The sequence below is a fragment of the Leucoraja erinacea genome, chromosome 36 (assembly GCF_028641065.1).
Source record: "Leucoraja erinacea ecotype New England chromosome 36, Leri_hhj_1, whole genome shotgun sequence".
Lineage (NCBI taxonomy): Eukaryota > Metazoa > Chordata > Chondrichthyes > Rajiformes > Rajidae > Leucoraja > Leucoraja erinaceus.
This window is the reverse complement of record NC_073412.1, coordinates 3663265-3688006: the sequence shown is the minus strand read 5'-3', so window position 1 is coordinate 3688006 and position 24742 is coordinate 3663265. Positions and strand designations below refer to the sequence as shown.

Below are 24742 nucleotides of genomic sequence, written 5' to 3'. Positions count from 1 at the left end.
TAAACCAAGTCTATCCAGTCTTTCTTCATAAGACAGTCGTGACATCTCAGGAATCAGTTGTTACCAAAAAAGTATAAGAATATTTAGTCGAGGGCGAATTAAATGCTGTAATAAGTCTTAAGGGTGAATGGCCTGAAATGGTTTAAGAAGCACTGGGATTGACCATTGAGTTCCTCTGGGCAGTTTGGGTTGGGGTTTTTTTTTTCTTTGCTCCTTCTGAAAGAATTCTTTCCGCCACCTTTGATGCAGTTTTTTGGAAAAAATCTGAGGCTTCCATTTGAAGGGCATTGCCGACCTGCTAAATCTGCTGCATGTTCTCCTTTCAGATGGCCACCATGGCTTGTGAAATGGAATCGCTGAAACACAAGAATGAAGACCTCGTGAAAGGTAATGCTGCTCTGATCTCTGCTGCTCGTCTCGTGGGCCTGCGACCTCTCGTTCTAAGGCTATTGTTGACCATTGGTACAAATTCTTCCCCTCACCCACCAACCTGCAACCCCCACCCACCCCTGCCAACTCTTTTCTCACCCAACAGCTCAAGCCGGGAGTCAGCATCTTCTGGAGAAAGACTGGCGCCGCCAAGCTTCATCTCTTGCTTTGACCGGGCTGGAATCGAGGACTTCAGACGGGCAGCAGTCCAGCCCTTGGGCCGCCCACTCCTTCCAGGAGTTCAAACCTTTCAACAGAAGAGGCAGAGACCTCTCCCCGTACCGAAGGGAAGAGCTGGGCTCCTCTGCTGAGGCCAGTGGATTTGGCGTGAGATCTGGCCACGGCTACTTGGAGGCCGTGCCGTCTGACCAGAGTCCCCTCGGGGCCGAGTTGGCCCTCCGCCCGGAGGTGTGGTTCGGTGGCGCGCCGACAAGCCCGCTCTGGCCAAGGGGAGCCAGCATGCCAGACCGGTCACCGTCACCCCTCCCCCCGAGCAGGACACCATCTCCCCCCAGACACAGCCGCTCAGTCTCACCACTCAACATCGGCAGGCCCTCCCGCGACTTCTCCTCCGCATCCGATGGCCAGAGCGAGGAGGAGAAGATGCAAGGAAGGATGATGTCATCGGCAGTCAAGTGCTCTCTCCTCCTGTCTCCCAGACCCTTCAACATGCACAGGATGAACCTGAACAAGAAGTAACGTGTGGGACGGAACAGTTTAAGATGGACACAAAAATGCTGGAGTAACTCAGCTGGGCAGGCAGCATCTCTGGAGAGAAGGAATGGGTGACGTCTTGGGTCGAGACCCTTCCTCAGACTAATGTCGCACCAGCTTCTCAGTCTCACCTAGCAATGATTCCTGGGATGGCAGGACTTTCATGTGAAAAAAGACTGGATAGACGCGGTTTGTACTCGCTAGAATTCAGAAGATTGAGGGGGGATCTTATAGAAACTTACAAAATTCTTAAGGGGTTGGACAGGCTAGATGCAGGAAGATTATTCCCAATGTTGTGGAAGTCCAGAACTAGGGGTCACATAGTTTAAGGATAAGAGGGAAGTCTTTTAGAACCGAGATGAGAAAAACATTTTTTTTCACACACAGAGAGTGGTGAATCTGTGGAATTCTCTGCCACAGAAGGTAGTTGAGGCCACAGTTCATTGGCTATATTTAAGAGGGAGTTAGATGTGGCCCTTGTGGCTAAAGGGATCAGGGGGTATGGAGAGAAGGCAGGTACGGGATACTGAGTTGGATGATCAGCCATGATCATATTGAATGGCGGTGCAGGCTTGAAGGGCCGAATGGCCTACTCCTGCACCTATTTTCTATGTTTCTATGTTTCTAATGTCCTGCTTTCTTTATCATCATTACTTTTTTCCACATCTTTCATTCATTTCTTCTACATCTCTCGTTTCCCTCTCCCCTGAATCTCAGTCTGAAGGAGAGTCTCCACCCGAAACATCACCCGTTCCTTCTCTCCAGAGATGCTGCCTGTCCCGCTGAGTTACTCCAGCTTTTGGTGTCTATCTTCTGAACAAGAAAAGTAAGATAGCGGAATAATTCGAAAGCAGTTGCTGCATTACAAATATTTTGAACAAACAGAGGTGACTGGAGCTCTCGACTCTGTAAGGAGCGTTCTCCTCAAGGCAATCCTGGACAAGATCATTTATTGTAGGAGACCGATGCTTGCTTGTCACTATTATATGTGGTTCAATATAGCAAATAATATTCCTCTGCTGATTTGTTTGCACAGCAAGCTGTATTTCTCTTTTCCATTTTATACCCTGTGTTTCAAGCCGTGCATTTTGGAATAATTCTACGTCAAATCCCAATGCAGGGTCTTGGCATGAAACATCACTCAGCCCTTTACTTCCATGTTCAAACGTAAAATAGCATGGCAGTAAGAGGCCCTTTGGCCCGCAATGTCTGTGCCGAATGTGATACCTGATCTCATCTGCCTGCAGGTAATCCATGTCCCTCCATATCCAAGTGCCGACCTAACAGGTCACGGGGAGAACGTGCAAACTCCGCGCAGACAGCACCTGTGGGCAGGATCGAACCCGGGTCTCTGGCGCTGTGAGGCAGCAACTCCACCGTGCCGCCCTTACTTCTGTCGGGGTCACCCCTCAATCTCCAGGGTTCCAGCGAAAACAGTCCAAGTTTGTCCACGAATGTCTCTCCAGAAGGACATTGCCAGTTGTGTCTTTGTTGAAACCACGATGAGCGGAATAAGTTCCTTCCCTGATTCTGCTGCATTTGTAAAGAGTTGTTTTTAGCATGTTTTTCGGTTTGTGACGTACTTCATTACAGCTATCGCTGCACCTGAACTGTTGCATCATTTGGTGGTTTGCTAGAGCAATTGGTCTTCGGTTTAGCTTAGAGATACAGCGTGGAAATAGACCTTTGGCTATCATCGATCACCCTTTCCTACTAGTTCCATGTGATCCCACTTCTTACGCATTAGGGACAATTTCTTTGGGATGTGGGAGGAAACTGAAGGAAGAACGTTCAAACCCCACACAGACAGCACCTGGTCAAGATTCAACCTGGTTTAGATTCAGAGATACAGCGTGGAAACAAGCCCTTCGGTCGACAAAGTCCGCGCAGACCAACAATCACCAATAGTTCTATATTAACACAATTTGGGGCAATTTACAGAAGCCAGTTAACCTACAATCCACGCGTCTTTGGGAGGAAACCGGAGAACCCGGAGAAAACACACACGATCGGGTGGGGGGGTAGTGCAACTCCACACACAGACAGCACCCGAGGTCAGGATCGAACCTGGGTCTCTGGCGTTGTGGGGCGGGCAGCCACCAACTGTGCGACTCTGCCAGCTGCGCCACATGTGTCTCGCGGTTCCCAAGTGAAAAATGGCATCCTGATGGTAGCAAGGCACAACAGGGAGAAGGAACCAAGATTTCAACCGATAAAGAATTTCACAAGACAGAACGAGAATCAAACCACTGTATATTTGCAAGATTTATTTGAGTTTCAACACTGACACACATTGCACATTGATACACAAAGCAAAGTGTATACATACTCTGAATGGAGGCTCACCACAACTATTCTGTTCGGATACATTCTGGTTCACACAGAAATGGAAGCCATACCAATAGGGACCAAGTCAAAGCACGACACTTGATAATTCTGTAACCAAACCAACATTGCATGAAGTGTGGCTGAACATAAATAAATAGGTACCCCTCTGATTCCTATTAAATCTTGTCCTCTTCACATTAAACCTTAGTCCTTGAAGATCGTGAGATCTCCAGCCATCTGTGTTGAACATAATAAATACATTCTGAGGAAGGGTTTCGGCCCGAAACGTTGCCTATTTACTTCGCTCCATAGATGCTGCTGCACCCGCTGAGTTTCTCCAGCACTGTCTACCTTCGATTTTCCAGTATCTGCAGTTCCTTCTTAAACAGTAAATAATCGCTTGCCAGCCAGCCCGTGGGCCCTGGAACTGGTTTTAATGATGCGCAGTGGTCTGGGAGCAGGGTTGGTCTGCGATCTCCAAGACTTTCCACTGCCTTAAACAAGATATCAGATCAACAACGGCCAGCAACGTTTGGCTCAGCTGAACTTAAATCTCCACATTGGCAATTCTATGTTCCTAAGAATTTGTCCTTTTATTCTTAGGCTGTGCCCTCTAGTCCTGGACTCTCCCACCAGTGGAAACATCCTCTCCACTTCCACTCTATCCAGGCCTTTCATTATTCGGTAAGTTTCCATGAGGTCCCTCGTCAACCTTCTTAACTCCAGCGAGTACCGGCCCAGAGCAGGCAAACGTTCCTCAAACGTTGACCCAATTGGCTGATCTATCTCTCCCTCCTAACCCCATTCTCCTGCCTTCTCCCCATAACCCCTGATGCCCGTACTAATCAAGAATCTATCGATCATTGCCTTAAATATATCCATTGACTGATATTCATGAGATCCACATGAGTTGACATTCAACATCATCTGTAACTATCTGATTCTTTTGAAATGTCATGTACAATCTAAAGACACACGCACGGATGGACTTCACCTCCATCATCTTATCCACCTGAGTTAATACGTTCAATTGTTCAGAATCTAATTGCTTCATGATTTTAAAATAATCATTTTCCCTCTGGACCAGCAGTGAAAATATCTCAAACTATGCTAACCGCTAAAAGCTCTAAAACTGGACATCATTGCTTGCCAAGTCAGAGAGTGTGTTACGACTCCCGAATGTACATAGCATTCACCAGGGGAGGGGAGCACCTAACAGAGTGATATAGTGTGGAAACAGGCCCTTCAGCCCATCTTGCCCACACCAGCCAACTACACTAGTCCCACCTGCCCGGTTTAGTCCATATCCCTCTAAACCTGTCCTACCCATGTACCTGACCAACTGTGTCTGAAATGTTGGGATAGTCCCAGCCTCAACTACCTCCTCTGGCAGCTCATTCCATACACCCACCACCCTTTGCGTGAAAAAGTTACCCCTCAGACTCCTATTAAATCTTTTCCCCTTCACCTTAAACCTATGTCCTCTGGTCCTCGATTCCCCTACTCTGGGCAAGAGACTCTGTGCATCTACCCGATCTATTCCTCTCATGATTTTATGCACCTCTATACGATCACCCCTAGTCCCACCTGCCTGCGTTAAATTTCAAACCTCCCACATTAAAGCTATGCCCCCTTGTTTTTGAGTGCGGAGTCAGTGGTGTGGACTTACTAGTGGGTAGTTACTGGTGAAGAATTACCAGTGGATAGTTATTGGGGCAGAATTACTAGTGTGGTGTTTCTGTTGCAGAGTTACTAGTGGGTTGTTACTAGTGCAGTTACTAGTGGCTATTTACTAGTGAGTTATTACTAGTGCAGTTACTAGTGAGTTGTTACTAGTGCAGTTACTAGTGAGTTGTTACTAGTGCAGAGTTACTGGTGAGTTGTTACTAGTGCAGAGTTGTTACTATTGCAGAGTTACCAGTGGGTTGTTACTAGTGTAGTTACTGGTAAGGAGTTATCAGTGGTAGTTATTGGTAGTTATTGGTGTAGAGTTACTAGTGAGGAGTAACTAACGTGGAGTTACTCGTGTGTAGTTACTAGTGCAGTTACTGGTGGGTTGTTACTAGCACAGAGTTACTGCTGTGGAGTTACTAGTGGTAGTTATTCGTGCAGAGTAACTGGTGACGAGCTACCAGTGAGGGGTTACTAGTTGGGGACTTACTTGTGCAGAATTACTGGTGGGCAGTTACTGGCAGCTAGTTACTAGTGGGTAGTTACAGGTGCAGAATTGTTAGTGTGGAGATACCAGCACAGAGTTACAAATGCTCAATAGACTTAGAACATAACTGCACTGAATTCAGCCAAAGCTTGAGGGAGAATGGAAGGGAAAGAGATGAGTCAGAAACAACATTATGATTCAGGATGCGAAGAGAAACATGGTATGGTTGGCACGTTAGCACAACCCAACAAACCTGACATTTAGATTTAGATGTCGGAGGGGGGGGGGGGGGGGGGGGGGGCATACATACACTCAGAGGTCTCTCGCACAACTAGAAGGTAAAATGAGAAGCATGCACATAAATCACTTAATTCCTGCTGAAGACATGTTGAAGGGAATATCAGAGAGTGGTGTGATCATGAGTGCATCCCAGAAGTTAATCCAGTGCGGACCGTCAGGGAAACAACACACATTGAGTCACAAGATGGCATTTTCTTCGAGGCGAGGATATAATGTCAGCTGTGAGTTCCTCCGAGATTTTAAAGACTCGGATAGCTTCTAAATGATGTGAATACTAGAACAAACCCTTTCTCGAAGCAGAGACAGGAGCAATGTACAGCATGGGTGGGAAGGAACTGCAGATGCTGGTTTACACAGAAGATGAACACAAAATGCTGGAGTAACTCAGCGGGACAGACAGCAATACTTTTTCAGACATCTCGACCCGAAACGTCACCCGTTCCTTCTCTCCAGAGAGGTGGCCTGTCCCGCTGAGTTACGACTGCTTTTTGTGTCTATCTGCAAAGTACATCATCTAAACAGATCCACTGTGTGGTTTAGAAAGAATGAAACAATGGCCTGGATAGAGTGGATGTGGGGAGGATGTTTCCACTGGTGGGAAAGTCTCAGACCAGAGGCCACAGCCTCAGAATAAAAGAATGTTCCTTTAGAAAGGAGATGATGAGCCATTTCTTTAGCCTGAGGGTGGTGAATGTGAAGAATTAATTGCCACATACTGCTGTGGAGGCCGTCAATGGATATATTTAAGGCAGATAGATAGATAGATTCTTGATTAATGCGGGTGTCGGGTTATGGGGAAAGGCAGCAGAATGGGGTGGGGAGGGAAAGATAGATCAGCCATGATTGAATGGCAGAATAGACTTGATGGGCCGAATGGCCTAATTCTGCCCCTACAACTGATGAAACAAGGTGCAGTCCTATTTGTCTATTAGAACAAGTACCCACACGCATATCGACCTTTCAGCTTGTGAAGCAAGTCTCTGTACATTAACAATACACTTGCTGTCTGATCGCAATATCCTCTTAAAGCTCCGATGGTCCAGAACTATGTACATCAGAACAAGTTTCAAATATCACTTAGAGTCCTAGAGTGATACAGCATGGGAGCAGGCCATTCAGCCCAACTTGCCCATACTGGCCAACATGCCCCAGCTACATTGTTTAAGAAGGAACTGCAGATGCTGGAAAATCGAAGGTACACAAAAAAGCTGGAGAAACTCAGCGGGTGCAACAACATCTATGGAGCGAAGGAAATAGGCAACGTTTCGGGCCAAAACCCTTCTTCAGACTGATTGGGGGGAGGGGGGAAGAAAGGAAAAAGGAGGAGGAGCCCGAAGGCTGGGGGATGGGAGGAGACAGCAAGGACTAACAAAATTGGGAGAATTCAATGTTCATGCCCCCAGGGTGCAGACTCCCCAAGCGGAATACGAGGTGCCGTTCCTCCAATTTCCAGTGTTGCTCGCTGTGGCCATGGAGGAGACCCAGGACAGAGAGGTCGGATACGGAGTGGGAGGGGGAGTTGAAGTGCGGAGCCACCGGGAGGTCAGGTTGGTTATTGCGGACCGAGCGGAGGTGCCCCAGCTACACTTGTTCCACCTGCTCACGTTTGGTCTACATCCCTCCAAACCCATCCTGGATCCACTTCTGATGCAAAGCCGCTTACAATTACAATGAATGATCTTTCTGTGTTAATTAGCTCCTATATTCCTCTCTCCACCTTACTCAGGGCCATCGGCCCACTTTGGGCGCGAGGGCAATCGCTAGATAGCTTCTCGCTGGAGCGTGCGATGCAGTTGTTTCCACGACTGACCATTTGGAGAATCTTGTGACTGATGTTCCTGAAGATAGGGTCTACCATGGGGGGAGGTCTAACCAGGCCAATGTGTTCAGCGGTGCACCTTAACCCACCACACCTTGCAAATCCATCCCACCTCCATCTACAACATGACCAGTGGCATTTGGGATCACATTCACCCCTCAGGTGTTCTAGTGTTTCTTGACTTCCATCGGGGACCCAATTCACACCAAGTCCCCATTCAACCATCAAGTCTGATACCCTCTTCAAACCTTTGCCTGCTGCCTGGTGTTGAGCCTTTGGTTGGGGTCGAGTCTTGGCATAGCCACAGCACATTAAGAAAAATCTCATTCTGCTTCTCGAAGCATCTTAGCTTCACCTATCTCTAAAAGATCTCCTCCAAGATCCCAACTCTGTCGCACGTCCTTCATTTCAATCGTTCCGCCATTGGCGTCCATTCCCTTCAAGCCCATGGAACCCAAGTTCTGGAATTCAATTGGGCAAATTATTTTTCCCTCCCTTTCTTTGCGATACCCTTTGAACGTTGTTTCGTTGACCAATCCTTTGATCACCTGTTCTGGTATCTCCAGATGCGAGACCCTTCGTGAGACCCACCCTGGGGGAAGCCTCTCATGAACACATGCGTGTGGTTGTAACGCTACCGTGACCCTACTGAGGACCAGTTATTTCATTCTAGGAAGTACCCGGCAACCACATTCGCTAGAGTCCGCTGCTTGTTAAAATGGCGGGGTGATAGACCATGATCTTATAAGTTTAGAGATGAAATGGTCTCGACGTGGTCCCTTGGCAACTAGTACTGGACTGGACAGGACTGGGCCAACAAGGGTAACATCTAGGCCAACAAGGGTAGCATCAGGTTGACCACACCAAGCTTCAAATTGACGTAGGATGGGACATTTATCAACGTACAGGCTGTCGCTGAGGGGAGGGCGGGGGGAATGAGATATGACGTCTACACGTGGTCGTCTACACAGCGTCCGACTGGATGGCGTGCCACCGTGCGGTTTCCACGTGGCCGCGGCTGGACATCTCCTTCCAGTGCATCCTCCCCATCTCGGGGGCATCGGCCCCGATGAGCACCCGGCCCAGGACACAGCTTCTGGTGTAAATACGGCCCTGGGGACGAGAGAAGAGATTAGTAATCGAACACGGTGTCTGGATTCATCGCCCGCGAGATACGGGCCCGGAGGGGATAAAATGGAATCAACAAGGGAGAGCATGCAAACTCCACACAGATAGCACCTGAACCGTTCTTCAGACTGAGAGTCGGGGGAGAGGGAGGCACAGAAATATGGAAGGGTAGGGTGTGAAAAGGAGGCATCAAAGGGGACGAACTTCAAGGAAAATGTAGAGTAGAGCATTGTTGGCTAAGGGAAGGTGACAACGAAGAATGCAGAGATAAAATTTAATCAGGAGGACAGTCACACTGGTCAGATAGGATGGAGGAGGGATGGAGAGAGAGGGACAGCAAGGGTTACTTGAAGTTGGAAACATAGAAACATAAAAAATAGGTGCAGGAGGAGGCCATATGGCCCTTCGAATGACCACCATTCATTGTGATCATGGCTGATCATCCCCAATCAATAACCCGTGCCTGCCTTCACCCCATATCCCTTGACTCCACTAGCCCCTAGAGCTCTATCTAACTCTCTCTTAAATCCATCCAGTGATTTGGCCTCCACTGCCCTCTGTGGCAGGGAATTCCACAAATTCACAACTCTCTGGGTGAAAAAGTTTTTTCTCACCTCAGTCTTAAATGGCCTCCCCTTTGTTCTAAGACTTTGGCCCCTGGTTCTGGACTCGCCCAACATTAGGAACATTTTTTCCTGCATCTAGAAGACAATATTCATACCGGTACTTGCAGCGTCTCTGGAGAGAAGGAATGGGTGAGGTTTCAGGTGGGAGACCCTTCTTCAGTCTGAAGATTGGTCTTGACCCGAAACGTCACCCATTCCTTCTCTCCAGAGATGCTGCCTGTCCCGCTGAGTTACTCCAGCATTTTGTATCTGTCTTTGGGTTAAACCAGCATCTGCTGTTCAACATATTTGGCTTGGGTAGTTTACACCCCAGCAGTATGAACATTGACTTCTCTAACTTCAAGTAGCCCTTGCTTTCTCTCTCCATCCCCTTCCCCTTCCCAGTTCTCCCGCTAGTCTTAAGCCCCTGTCCCACTTAGGAAACCTGAACGGAAACCTCTGGAGACTTTGCGCCCCACCCAAGGTTTCCGTGCGGTTCCCGGAGGTTTTTGTCAGTCTCCTTACCTGCTTCCACTACCTGCAACCTCCGGCAACCACCTGCAAAGTCTCCAGAGGTTTCCGTTCAGGTTTCCTAAGTGGGACAGGGGCATTACTGTCTCCACCGACACTCTATCTTTGACCCCTCCCCCTCCCCCTCCATCTGAAGAAGGGACTTGACCCAAAACGTCGCCCATTCCTTCTCTCCAGAGATGCTGCCTGTCCCGCAGAGTGACTCCAGCATTCTGTGTCTACCTTCGGTTTAAACCAGCTTCCTACACAATATTCCTACTGCTGGGAGCCTCAGGTCAAGCTATGCCAGCGGCCTTACCTGCATGACAATGAACTCCAACGAGACAGCCAGACTTTCAATGTTCCCTGAAGGGATGTCAAAGAGAAATGGAGCATTCCACACAGGATTGTAGCCACTTGAAGTTTTTGTTTCCTTGGTGGCAATAACTTTGCCATCTTTGTAAAGATTTATAATAACGCAGTGGTCTACAAAGAAAGATAAAAAGTAATGTTAAAATTGTACAAGGCATTGGTGAGACCAAATCTGGAGTATGGTGTACAATTTTGGTCGCCCAATTATAGGAAGGATGTCAACAAAATAGAGAGAGTACAGAGGAGATTTACTAGAATGTTGCCTGGGTTTCAACAACTAAGTTACAGAGATAGGTTGAATAAGTTAGGTCTTTATTCTCTGGAGCGCAGAAGGTTAAGGGGGGACTTGATAGAGGTCTTTAAAATGATGAGAGGGATAGACAGAGTTGATGTGGACAAGCTTTTCCCTTTGAGAATAGGGAAGATTCAAACAAGAGGACATGACTTCAGAATTAAGGGACAGAAGTTTAGGGGTAATATGAGGGGGAACTTCTTTACTCAGAGAGTGGTAGCGGTGTGGAATGAGCTTCCAGTGGAAGTGGTGGAGGCAGGTTCGTTGGTATCATTTAAAAATAAATTGGATAGGCATGTGGATGAGAAGGGAATGGAGGGTTATGGTATGAGTGCAGGCAGGTGGGACTAAGGGGAAAAAAAGTTGTTCGGCACGGACTTGTAGGGCCGAGATGGCCTGTTTCCGTGCTGTAATTGTTATATGGTTATATGGTTAAAAAGGAGATGGATTAGTCCACAACATCGATGTGAAATCTTTCCAGTCGGTCAATTTGCTGAAATGTCACACTCAGGTCCCTGATTTGACTGCTTGCTGCTTCATAAGGCCATAAGGTCATAAGTGATAGGAGCAGAATTAGGCCATTCAGCCCATCATGTCTACTCCGTCATTAGTTTGGGAAGGAGACGAGGAGGAATTTCTTTAGTCAGTGGGTGGTGCATCTGTGGAATCCATTGCTGCACATGGCGGTGGAGGCCAAGTCAATGGATAGTCAAAGGCAGTGATAGATAGATTCTTAGGTACACAAAATTGCCGGAGAAACTCAGCGGGTGCAGCAGCATCTATGGAGCGAAGGAAATAGGCAACGTTTCGGGACGAAACCCTTCTTCAGACTTTCTATAGATAGATTCTTGATTAGTACGGGTGTACTGATTATTCCGACATTCAATCATGGCTGATCTATCTCTCCCTCCCAACCCCATGCTCCTGCCTTCTCCCCATAACCCCTGACACCCGTACTAAGCAAGAATCTATCTATCTCTGCCTTAAAAATATCCATTGACTTGGCCTCCACTGCCATGGATTCCACAGATGCACCACCCTCTGACTAAAGAAATTCCTCCTCGTCTCCTTCCCAAAGGAACGTCCTTTAATTCTGAGGCTATTATGACCTCTTGTCCTAGACTCTCCCACTAGTGGAAACATCCTCCCCACATCCACACTGTCCAAGCCTACTCTATCCAACTCTGACTTCCCTGTGTCTTGGTGGTAACCTTCCATTGTTGCTATTGAGGGAATGCAGCGTAGGTCCACCAGGTTAATTCCCGGGATGGCGGGACTGACATATGATGAAAGAATGGGTCGACTGCGACTTGTATTCACTGGATGAGTGGGGATCTTATAGAATCATATAACATTCTTAAAGGAATCGGACAGGCTAGATGCAGGAGAAATGTTCCCCATGTTGGGGGAGTCCAGAACCAGGGGTCACACAGTTTAAGAATAAGGGGTAGACCGTTTAGGACTGAGATGAGGAAAAACATTTTCACCCAGAGAGTTGTGAATCTCAGTAATGTAAAACTCTAGAAAATACAATTTAATTCCAAATCAAGATATTTGAATGACAATAAAAGGCATTCTATTCTATTCTATTCTAATCTAATCTAATCTGTGGAATTCTCTGCCACAGAAGGCAGTGGAGGACAACTCACTGGATGTTTTCAAGAGAGAGTTAGATATCGGAATCAAGGGATATGGGGAGAAGGCAGGAACGGGGTACTGATTCTGGATGATCAGCCATGATCACATTGAATGGCGGTGCTGGCTCGAAGGACCAAATGACCTACTCCTGCTCCTGTGTTAGAAACATAGAAACATAGAAATTAGGTGCAGGAGTAGGCCATTCGGCCCTTCGAGCCTGCACCGCCATTCAATATGATCATGGCTGATCATCCAACTCAGTATCCTGTACCTGCCTTCTCTCCATACCCCCTGATCCCCTTAGCCACAAGGGCCACATCTAACTCCCTCTTAAATATAGCCAATGAACTGGCCTCAACTACCCTCTGTGGCAGACAGACAGTTCCAGAGATTCACCACTCTCTGTGTGAAAAAAGTTCGTCTCATCTCGGTTTTAAAGGATTTCCCCCTTATCCTTAAGCTGTGACCCCTTGTCCTGGACTTCCCCAACATCGGGAACAATCTTCCTGCATCTAGCCTGTCCAACCCCTTAAGAATTTTGTAGGTTTCTATAAGATCCCCTCTCAATCTCCTAAATTCTAGAGAGTATAAACCAAGTCTATCCAGTCTTTCTTCATAAGACAGTCCTGACATCCCAGGAATCAGTCTGGTGAACCTTCTCTGCACTGTCTCTATGGCAATAATGTCCTTCCTCAGATTTGGAGACGAAAACTGTACGCAATACAAAAAAGTGTTCTATGTTTCTATGTTGCGACCCCTCACCTGGTGACCCTGGGATGCGGGTCAGACGGCCGAGGGTCTCGGCTTTACGCACCATGACCTTGATGCGGTTCGCAAGTGTCTGGTACTGCAGGAGGATGAACAGTTGACCAACGGGCTTGGTGTGCGCTGGGCTGCCGCTGGTGGGGCTCACCACATCATGGCTGCTGAGGCACTGGAAGTGAAGCAAGGCCGGTTTAGTCAACACAGACGGAGGCCACTCTGCCCCTCGTGACCCTGCTGGTCGATTGAAACACCCCTGTTGTCACTTGCCACCAGCTGCCCGTTCTATTCAGAAGACACACAAGAAGCAGGAAACATGTTCCCGATGTCGGGGGAGTCCAGAACCAGGGGCCACACACACACACACAGTTTAAGAATAAGGGGTAAAGCCATTTAGAACGGAGACGAGGAAACACTGTTTCTCACAGAGAGTGGTGAGTCTGTGGAATTCTCTGCCTCAGAGGGCGGTGGGGGCTGGTTCTCTGGATGCTTTCAAGAGAGAGCTAGATAGGGCTCTTAAAAAATAGCGGAGTCAGGGGATATGGGGAGAAGGCAGGAACGGGGATGTGAGCACATTGAATGGCGGTGCTGGCTCGAAGGGCTGAATGGCCTACTCCTGCACCTATTGTCTATTGTTTCGAGAAATAAACCCACGCTGGTCACGGGGAGAACGTGCAAACTCCGTACAGACAGCACCCGTAGTCGGGATCGAACCCGGGTCTCAAGGCAGCAACTCTACCACCGTGACCAACCTATGTGGACAATAAATGGATTCAGATTCAGATTCTGTAAACAGACGTGTTGCATTGGCCTCCCTCTGTGAGATGAATATAGAAATGAACACAAATTGCCACAAGACAAACAGCCATTCAAATGTATCAAGACAGTGGAGGAAGAGAGAAGCAGCTCTGTGCGAGGGGAACAAAGTACGTCATAAACGGAGAACTAATGTTTCGTGTTAGTGAATCACTGCTGTCCAAGATGACACAGGGCTATTGATAAAAGATAGCCAGTGCGCTATCTATAAATAACCAGGAACTGGCTAATAACTTGTGTAGATTCACAGTTATGAATTATTTACACTAGTCCATGAACGCAAAGGCAAACTGCTGAACCCTTTCGTTGAGTGATGTGCAATAAGGAAAATTGTGGAGTGCAAATTAGTTGTATATGGCTGTTTACAAACACATCCACACACGCAGGCGCGGGTACTATTGGAAAACACGAACCAGAGGAGATTGCAGCAGGTGAGATTCACCAATACAATGGTGACCCCCTTTACAATTCACTTCTCCTCTTAGTTTAGTTTAGAGATACAGCGCGTAAACAATAGACAATAGACAATAGGTGCAGGAGTTGGCCATTTGGCCCCTCGAGCCAGCACCGCCATTCAATGTGATCATCCCCAATCAGTTCCCCGTTCCTGCCTTCTCCCCTGACTCCGCTATTTTTAAGAGCCCTATCTCTTGGATGTTAATATGTGTTTATTGTTGTTTTATTGTATTGTATTATATGTATGACTGCTGCAATTTCGTTCAGACTTCGGTCTGAATGACAATAAAAGGCTATCTATCTATCTATCTAGCTCTCTCTTGGAAGGATCCAGAGAACCTGCCTCCACCGCCCTCTGAGGCAGAGAATTCCACAGGCCCTTCGGCCCAGACCGAGTCCACAACGACCAGCGATCTCCGCACACCAACACTATCCTACACACACTAGGAACAATTTACATTAGCCTACAAACCTGTACGTCTTTGGAGTGCGGGGGGAAACCGAGGATCTCGGAGAAAACCCACAGGGAGAACGTACACAATTCCGTGGTCGGGATCGAACTGGGGTCTCTGGCGCTGTAAGGCAGCAACTCCACCACTTGCACCATGCACCATGCCGTCCCTTCCCTCCGATACGGAGAGTACATCTGTACTGAATTTGTACGTTCTTCCCAGTGACTGGGTGGGTTTTCTCCGGGTTCTCTGGTTTCCTCCAAGGACGTGCGGGTTTGTAGGTTAACTGGCGGCTGTAAATTGTCCTTAGTGTGTCGGGGTGATCATTGGTCAGCGTGCACTCGATGGGATGAAGGGCCTCTTTCCACACCGTCTTTCTAAAGGCTAATGTTACGTCTAAAGTATAAGAACAACCTTTTGTCTCCACGACACTTCCAATCCTTGTCACCGACTCCATCCATCTTCCAATCAACCCCCCTTCACCTGTACTTATCCACCACAAGACACTGAGTAACTCAGTGGGACAGGCAATGCCTCTGGAAACATAGAAACATAGAAATTAGGTGCAGGAGTAGGCCATTCGGCCCTTCGAGCCTGCACCGCCATTCACTCTGATCATGGCTGATCATCCAACTCAGTGTCCCGTACCTGCCTTCTCTCCATACCCTCTGATCCCCTTGGCCACAAGGGCCACATCTAACTCCCTCTTAAATATAGCCATTGAACTGGCCTCAACTACCCTCTGTGGCAGAGAGTTCCAGAGATTCACCACTCTCTGTGTGAAAAAAGTTCTCCTCATCTCAGTTTTAAAGGATTTCCCCCTTATCCTTAAGCTGTGACCCCTTGTCCTGGACTTCCCAAACATCGGGAACAATCTTCCTGCATCTAGCCTGTCCAACCCCTTAAGAATTTTGTAAGTTTCTATAAGATCCCCTCTCAATCTCCTAAATTCTAGAGAGTATAAACCGTCTATCCAGTCTTTCTTCATATCAAGAAAGAAGGAATGGGTGACGTTTCGGGTCCTCCTCTCCAGAGATGCTGCCCGTCCCACTGAGTTACTCCAGCATTTTGTGTCTATCTTCGGTGTAAACCAGCATCTGCAGTTCCTTCCTGCACATTCCACCTATCATTTGCCAGTCCCAACTCTCTCCACCTCTGTTTCTCAGTTGTCTGAAGAAGGGTTCCAACCCAAAAGGTTGCCTGTCCATTCCCTCAACATATCCTGATGAAGGGTCTCGACCTGAAACGTCACCCATTCCTTCTCTCCAGAGATGCTGCCTGTCCTGCTGGGTTTTCCCAGCTTTTTGCGTCTATCTTCTGGAAGTAGATAACTAACCTGATAACCTCTGCTTGAGGGATTGGCACTGGGCAGGGTGGGGCAACCATTCATTATAGAAACATAGAAACATAGAAAATAGGCAGGAGTAGGCCATTCGGCCCTTCGAGCCTGCACCGCCATTCAATATGATCATGGCTGATCATCCAACTCAGTATCCTGTACCTGCCTTCTCTCCATACCCCCCGATCCCTTTAGCCACACGGGATACATCTAACGCCCTCTTAAATATAGTCAATGAACTGTGGCCTCAACTACCTTCTGTGGCAGAGAATTCCACAGATTCACCACTCTCTGTGTAAACCAAAACTTATATTGTGGTTTGATCCATGTTATTCCACCCAAGAGGTTGGATCATCCCGCCATCCTCATCTTTGGACACCCTGTGCGTGGGGGGGGGGAGGGTAGAGGGTCGAGGATGTCCCAGGTTGGGTTTCTCCTGGGCCTGGCCAAGCCGGCCATCCGCTAGTCACGGTGCCAGGCAGAAGAGGATTCTGCCCGAGCCGGCTGCCTGCCCCTTGCCTGACTGTCTGAGTTCCTCCAGCACTTTGTGATTGGCAGAACATTCCAGCACTTGCAGTCTCCTTTCCAAATACAACATCTGGCTATAATCATACTCCCATTGGACTATGAGAGCAGCCACCCTTAATAGGGACTTCATTGGCTGTTAATTGCCTTTGGGTCTTGAAAGGTCAAGATCTTTTTTTTTCTGATCAATTCCCAATATGCTTTTCCTCTCTCTATCCCTACAACCCTCTCCGACTCTGCTGTCTTTTGAAACATTCACCTCTCTCTAACTCTAGATGCTTCTTCAATCCAAATACTAATCCACTTCCGGAGCTGAACTTTTAACTGCCGAGACCTGAAACTCAGTAAATTCCCTTCCGACCAACTCTCTCACCCTCTTCACTTCTCTCTGTTTCACACCCACGTCCTTGACTGAGATTCTCATCGCATTTTCCAATGACCCCGTGGGTTTTCTCTGGAGCGAAGGAATCTGGAGAGAAGGAATCGGGTCTGAAGAAGGGTCTCGACCTGAAACGTCACCAGAGTTGCTGCCTGTCCCGCTGAGTTACTCCAGCGTTTTGTGTCTATCTTCAATAGAATCAATGCATCTGCCTGTCGGAGTGGATGTCAAAGGCAGCTCGCAAAGTGCTTTTGGTTGTTAGCTGCAATTGCGTGCCGAATGCTTCTCCTCGATGACTATTGTGCGAAGACTTAATCACAACAAGTCTCCGATGTACGTTGCAATGTGATAAACCAAGCCATGAATGTGAATATAATTATATCATGCACATCCACCAACGTCACAGAGGGGTTTCTGAATGGGCTGTTATGATCAGCAAACATTTACAAGGGAAACAATCTAGAATAAATAGTAACTTGTTCAAATCCTTTGCCCTTGACATTGACATGGCAAGTTGCAGAAAGCAGCAAGATGTCTCCTAATGCTTGATGGAGAATTGCCCCCAAAGTTGTTGATTCGATTGATCGACTGATCGACTGATCGATTGATCATTTATTATCAAATGTGACATTCTTTGTTTTTGCAACCATATACAAGGTATGCGAAGAGTGGCCACCTAAAGGACACCAACAGAGTTACAAAGTATTCATTACAGTCCCTTTGTTCCCTCTTTGTTCTTGGGGGTCCCCTCATGCTGGCCCTTTATGGTTCTCAGTGACAATCCATGCTTGGTTCAAGTTCAAGTTCGAATTTTTTGTCACATGCACCAATTAATGGTACGTTAATTTGAGATTCAGCGCGGAAACAGGCCCTTCGGCCCACCGAGTCCAGACCGACCAGCGATCCCCACACATTAACACTACCCTACACACACCAGGGACAATTTCACATTTTGTACACTTATACCAAGCCAATTAACCTACGAACTTGTACGTCTTTGGGTTGCGGGAGGAAACCGAAGATCTCGGAGAGAAAACCTACGGGGAGAACGTGCAAACTCCGTACAGACAGCACCCGTGGTCGGGATTGAACCCGGGTCTCTGTCGCTGTGAGGCAGCATCTCTACCGCTGCCTGCACGGTGTTCAACAGAGATGCCTGACCCACTGAGTTACTCCAGCACTTTGTGTCTTTTTTCTCCCTCTTGCCTTAAACTGAGCTGCATTGGAACAGCGCATGCAGACGCAAATCGTGGCAACTCTGTACATGAGTATTTCCATGAGCGGAATTAGGCCGTTCTGCCATGATTGGATGGTGCAGTAGACTTGATGGGTCGAATGGCCCTAATTCTGCTCCTATAACTTATGAATGGGCCCTTCGGTCCACAATATTTGTGCTGAACATGATGCCAAGTTTATCTTATCTCACCTGCCTGTACATGAACCATATCCCCCTATCCTCTGCCTGTCTAAAAGCCTCTTAAATACCACTATCATATCAGCCTCCACCACCACCACCCCTGGCAGTGCGTTCCAGGCTCCCACCACCCTCTGTGTAAATAAATCATGCCCCGTACATCTCCTTTAAGCTTTCCCCATCCCATATAACCATATAACCATATAACCATATAACATTACAGCACGGAAACAGGCCACCTCGGCCCTTCTAGTCCGTGCCGAACACTTACTCTCACCTAGTCCCATCTACCTGCACTCGGACCATAACCCTCCATTCCTTTCCCGTCCAAATACCTATCCAATTTATTTTTAAATGATAAAATCAAACCTGCCTCCACCACTTCCACTGGAAGCTCATTCCACACAGCTACCACTCTCTGAGTAAAGAAGATACTCAGTAAACTGATTACTGAGTTACTGACTAAACTGGTTACAGTTATCGTGTGTATATGTTACAATTACAGTGTATGTTACAGTGTGTTATGTTACAGTGTATATGTGTATATGTCACAGTGTACATGTATGTCACAGTGTATATATGTATATGTCACAGTGTACATGTTACAGTGTATATGTGTATACGTCAGTGTATATGTGTATATGTCACAGTGTATATGTGTATATGTGACAGTGTATATGTGTATATGTCACAGTGTATATGTGTATATGTCACAGTGTATATGTGTATATGTCACAGTGTATATGTGTATATGTTACAGTGTACATGTGTATATGTCACAGTGTATATGTGTATATGTCACAGTGTATATGTGTATATGTCACAGTGTACATGTGTATATGTCACAGTGTACATGTGTATATGTTACAGTGTACATGTGTATATGTTACAGTGTATATGTGTATATGTCACAGTGTATATGTGTATATGTTACAGTGTATATGTGTATATGTCAGTGTATATGTGTATATGTCACAGTGTATATGTGTATATGTTACAGTGTATATGTGTATATGTTACAGTGTATATGTCACAGTGTATATGTGTATATGTCACAGTGTATATGTGTATATGTCACAGTGTATATGTGTATATGTCACAGTGTACATGTGTATATGTTACAGTGTACATGTGTATATGTCACAGTGTATATGTGTATATGTCACAGTGTATATGTGTATATGTCACAGTGTATATGTGTATATGTCACAGTGTATATGTGTATATGTCACAGTGTATATGTGTATATGTCACAGTGTATATGTGTATATGTCACATTGTATACGTGTATATGTTACAGTGTATATGTCGCAGTGTGTATGTGTATATGTCACAGTGTATATATGTATATGTCACAGTGTATATGTGTATATATGTACAGTTATTGTATTGTATATGAGTAAACTGATTACAGTTACTGAGTAAAGGTCCCACCACCTACCTTTTTGAGCTTAGTCCTGGTGCTGGTCAACTCCCTGGTGTAGGTGGGGGAAGTGTCCGACTCCCAGTCGCCCTGCTCCAGTGGGAAGAGCAACTCTCCCACGAAGGTGTCTTTCAGGTTGTGGAACTCCTTGACATAGGCGGCGAAGCGAAGCTTGAAGCGCCTGATCTCGTCCAGGCTGTACCCCGAGAACTGGAAACTCTCCCGGAAGTCGGGGTTCATGCTCTTCCTGCGCGTGGCGGTTTGCTGGGCGTCCGCCACCTTGGGCAGGAGCCGCACCCGCACATACGAGTCGCAGTTGGGGCCAAACTTCTTGGGGAGGTTGTGGAGGCCGATCACGCTCACCGTCAGAGTCATCTCGTAGGGCGAGTAGAGGAGCGTGAAGTGCAGGAGAGGCCTGGCCTTTGTCTTCACGTCCGGCGCAGTCTGGGAATGACCGATGGCGGTGGGGTCCCTGTAGTACCAGCTGTCTCCCGACACCGTGCACCGGCGCTCCAGGATGCGCCTGGTTTTGCCGGCCTTTTGGACCGGTGGGATGAAGGGCAAGGATGCCCGTCCGTGTGGACCAGGTTTGCCCCGTTGTCCGAGGTCTGGCCCGTTGGCGGGGGGGCAGTGCGGGTTGTCCAGAACCGAGCCCTCGATCTCCTCGTACTGCTGTTTAACGGGAGTGCCGGCGTGTCCGAGCAGCCCGGCGCTGGGGTCCAGCACGATCCGCTCCGATGCCTGCTCCTTGCCAGCGGCAGCAAGCCGGTGCTTTCCCTTCCGCCAACAGATAGCACAACCAACGACCAGGCTGAAGCAGAGAACGGCCAGACCTGCACCAAGGAGAGCCTGCAGATACACTGACAAAAACACAGGGAGAGACATATATTTGATATATTTACAAAGCTTTTCAAGTCAAGAATAGAACCCAAAACGGAATGGATTATATTTGGAATAATAGGAGAAGATACCAATTTAAATAAAGATCAAAATGTTTTTTTTAAATTATGGGTTAATAATTGGAAAGAAATTGATACTTAAATTTTGGAAAAATACAACCACACCAACTGTTAAAATGTGGATTAGGAATATGATGGACATAGCACGCCTTGAAGAAATGAGACTCCGACTAATAGATAAATATGACCAATTCTTAAGGAGTTGGTCTCCTTTCATCGACTTTTTGGAATCATGTGATGCAGCGGTACCGTAAGGATTGCTGATTTCAGTTCATGACGCGGATAGATCTACATCTCCGAATACAGATTTGAAAAATTCTCTTTTAAGGGGCCTTCTCTTCTATTGCTACTTTCCACTTTCTCTCTTCCTTTTTTATTTTTTATATACACACTTCACGTTTTTCTACTCTCTACCATCTATTTTTCCACTTTTTCCTCTTTCTATTGTTTTCTTTTTCTTGTCCTGCTTACTTCCTTCTTATAACATAAAACTAGAGGTTGTACATAGAATGGATTATGGTATTACATAGTTGCCACCTAAAATTAGGTTCCACTGTACTGTTTTGTGCTGTATTAACTTCTAATAAAATAAACAAAAAAAACAAAAACAAAAAAAAACACAGGGAGAGACATGTAAAGCCCCAGTCCCACTTCCCCGAGTTATAACCCTGTCCCACTGTACAAGTTTACCCAAGCGCTCTCCCGAGATTTAAAAAAATCAAACTCGTGGTAAGCACGTAGAATGTACATCGCGGGTACGTTGGAGCTCGGAGACGTCTCTTAGCGGCTCGTAGCGCTAACGGCAGGTACTCGGGAAACGTGGTAAGCTCGTGAAGATTTTTCAACCTGTTGAAAAAATGTCCACGAGAGCCCCGAGTACCGACGAGCGGCCATTACCGTAATTCTCCGAGTTCGAATCCGGAGAAACTCGGGGAGAACTCTTGAATTACCTCGTACAGTGGGACAGCCCCTTCACTCACGAACTCTCCCGAGTTTTCCCCTTGATTCGAACTCGGAGAATTACGGTATCGTAGGTACGCGGGGGCTATTGTCTTTTTAACTCGTGGACATTTTTCAACATGTTGGAAAAAACGTCCCAACTCACCTGATGCCCCGAGTTCCTACAGCTGGCATTACGAAACATCGCTGCCACAAAACATCTACGGACTACGAGCTCGCTACCGACATTCCCCGACATTCCCCGAGTTCGAATCAATGGGAAAACTCGGGAGAGTTCGTGAGTAACTCGGGAAGTGGGACAGGGTCTTTAGAGTGACGCAAGATCCAATGCACCTGGACCTTATTAATAAGAAGTTTACAACCCAGTGGTATGAATATTGATTTCACTCACTTCAGGTAGCCCCGGCATTCCCTCTCTCTCTATCCCTCCCTCACCCAAGTCTCCCCCACCTGGTTTGCCAGGTGAGGAGGGGGCTGTGGACCCCCAGCAGGACCAAAAAGAAGACCCGTAAAAGGGTGGATGAGCTCCTAGCGAGCCAACGGCCATCCACACACTTCAGTAGAAGTTGCGATCACTGTCGTACACGGCATTGTAAGGAACGATGATAAAACACACACACACACACACACACCAACATCCTAGACTTCCAGGGACTGGAGGACAGAGACGTGGGGTGCGTCTGTCTCCGTCAACGTTCCCGTCGGAAACCAGCGCAACCGCGTCGCTAACGGTCTCAACAATGATGAATGAACGACTCCTTTCTCATTGCTACTTTTTCTGCACATCTTTCATTCATTGTTCTTCATCTCTCCACATCACCGTCTATATCTCTCGTTTCCCATATCCCTAACCAGTCTGAAGAAGGGTCTCGACCCAAAACATCACCCATCCCTTCCCTCCAGAGATGCTGCCTGTCCCGTTGAGTTACTCCAGCATTTTGTGTCTATCTTCGGTTTAAACCAGCATCTGCAGTTCCTTCCTACACACTATTAACAGGGCTGCATTTTGAGAGATGACTTGGCTTTACATGTTAGAAAGAAGGCCTCCTCCAATGGAAAATCATGGTTTTAGAGTTACAGCATGGAAAAGAGGCCCTTCAGCCCATCCAGTACACACTGACCATTGATCACCAGTCCTATGCTATCCCACTCTCTCATCCACTCCCTACCCACTAGGGGGGCAATTTACTGAGGGCCAACTAACCTACAAGCCCGCACGTCTTTGGGATGCGGGCAGGAGCTTGAGCTAGCCTAAGGTCATCTATCTTATAGGGGTGTAGATCATGAGAGGAATAGATTGAGCAGATACAGTCTCTCGCCCAGAGTAGATGAATTGAGGACCAGAGGACATAGGTTTAAGGTGAAGGGGAAAATCTTTAATAGGAATCTGAGGGGCAACTTTTTTCACACAAAGGGTGGTGGGTGTATGGAACAAGCTGCCAGAGGAGGTAGTTGAGGCAGGGACTATCCCAACATTTAAGAAACAGTTGGACAGGTACATGGATAGGAGGGATATGGACCAAACGTGGGCAGGTGGGACTGGTGTAGCTGGGACATGATTCCACACTGTATCACTCCATGACTCCATGAGGGTTCAGTGTAAAACTCTGGGAGAGTTTCAGCAAAGCAATCCCCATAATGGATAAACCTTACAGTCTGTAAGAGTTTCCTACCTGCTGCGTTGAGGTGTATAGAGGTTTCCATGCAGACAAGTTTTAAGCTTCCCAAGTGTATAAGTTCATGTTGCAGCGAATAGTCTTAGGTCACCTTAGCTAAAGGTGAAGGTGGACAAAAATGCTGGAGAAACTCAGCGGGTGCAGCAGCATCTATGGAGCGAAGGAAATAGGCGACGTTTCGGGACGAAACCCAAGCAGTTTTGGTGAGCAGGAATTCCTTTCTTCGCGTATCTCTCAAGTAAAACCATCTAAACCAAAGACCATTCCCTATTCTCCAAAACTGCGGAGGTTGTTGATCCAACTTCTCCAGATCCTTGTATTCCGATAATGAAATGTTCCCCCCGCACAGCATTGGTGGGTGGGGAACAAGGAGCTTAGTGTCTCTCCGAGACTATCTTGTTCGGCTCAGCTGTGCGACCAAAATCTAGACGTGTAGTGTTCTTCTCAATGATCGCTGCTCAGCTGGTGTGCATGCAGAGCAAATAACTTGCTTTCGTCTAAAAGGTGAGCAGTTTTAGTACCTGATCCTGACGTCAGCAATTACCCTGTGAAAATCCTCAGGTGCTTTTTTTCTGGCGGCTCCTATCAGCATAGATTACACGGAATATCCATAAAACTAATCTCCGGCATAAACAACTTACCTTAAAGAGGTAAACGCAGATTAACAGTAAAGGGCCACATTCGAACTCAGGGGCATTACGGTAATAGACGTACTTGGGGCTATTTTTTTAACTGGTGGACAGTTTTGAACATGTTGAAAAAATGTCCCAACTTAAAGCCCTGTCCCACGGTACGAGTTCATTCCAAGAGCTCTCCCGAGTTAAAAAAAAATCAGCACGGAGAATGAACGTAGCGGGTACTTCGGAGCTCGGGGACGTCCGTTAGCGGCTCGTAGCGCTAACGGCAGGTAGTCGGGAAGACTCGTTAACGGCAGGTAAGCGCATAATTTCATGTTGAAAAATGTCGACGAGAGCCCCGAGTACCGACGAGTGGCCATTACCGTAAATCTCCCAGTTGGAATCAGGGCAAACTCGGGAGAACTCTTGGAATTAATTCGTACTGTGGGACAGGGCTATTACCTGATGCCCCGAGTTCCTGCGGCTGGCATTACGAGCCGCTAAGAAACATCTACGGACTCCATCGGGCTCCTACGAGCTCGCTACCGACATTCCCCGAGTTCGAATCAAGGGGAAAACTCGGGAGAGTTCGTGAGTAACTTGGGAAAGTTGGACAGAGGCTTAACTGTAACTTGCTCGGTGTGATTGGGGCCCACGTTCTCCGCCCACGA

At 47.2% G+C, this 24742-nt stretch overlaps 2 protein-coding genes across 4 annotated transcripts in view; one reads left to right on the top strand and one right to left on the bottom strand.

Annotated features, from left to right (window-relative positions):
• The window catches only part of LOC129713686 (myosin-13-like), a 68637-nt gene extending 65884 nt beyond the window's left edge, over window positions 1–2753 (top strand). For 2 of the 3 annotated variants that reach the window (XM_055662946.1, XM_055662945.1), the window contains exons 31-32: window positions 327–387; window positions 536–2753. In XM_055662946.1, the coding sequence (XP_055518921.1) occupies window positions 327–387; window positions 536–1128 (654 nt within the window). In that variant the 3' untranslated portion in view covers window positions 1129–2753. The remainder of the gene's footprint in view (window positions 1–326; window positions 388–535) is intronic. The other variant, XM_055662947.1, reaches the window with a different exon arrangement.
• Window positions 2754–7230: 4477 nt separating this feature from the next.
• LOC129713684 (synaptotagmin-4) overlaps window positions 7231–24742 on the bottom strand; it is a 31152-nt gene continuing 13640 nt past the window's right edge. Inside the window, exons 2-5 of the mRNA XM_055662944.1 lie at window positions 19878–20719; window positions 13056–13227; window positions 10311–10477; window positions 7231–8861 (exon numbers count right to left, since the gene is read on the bottom strand). Of these exons, the coding sequence (XP_055518919.1) occupies window positions 8712–8861; window positions 10311–10477; window positions 13056–13227; window positions 19878–20719 (1331 nt within the window). The 3' untranslated portion in view covers window positions 7231–8711. The remainder of the gene's footprint in view (window positions 8862–10310; window positions 10478–13055; window positions 13228–19877; window positions 20720–24742) is intronic.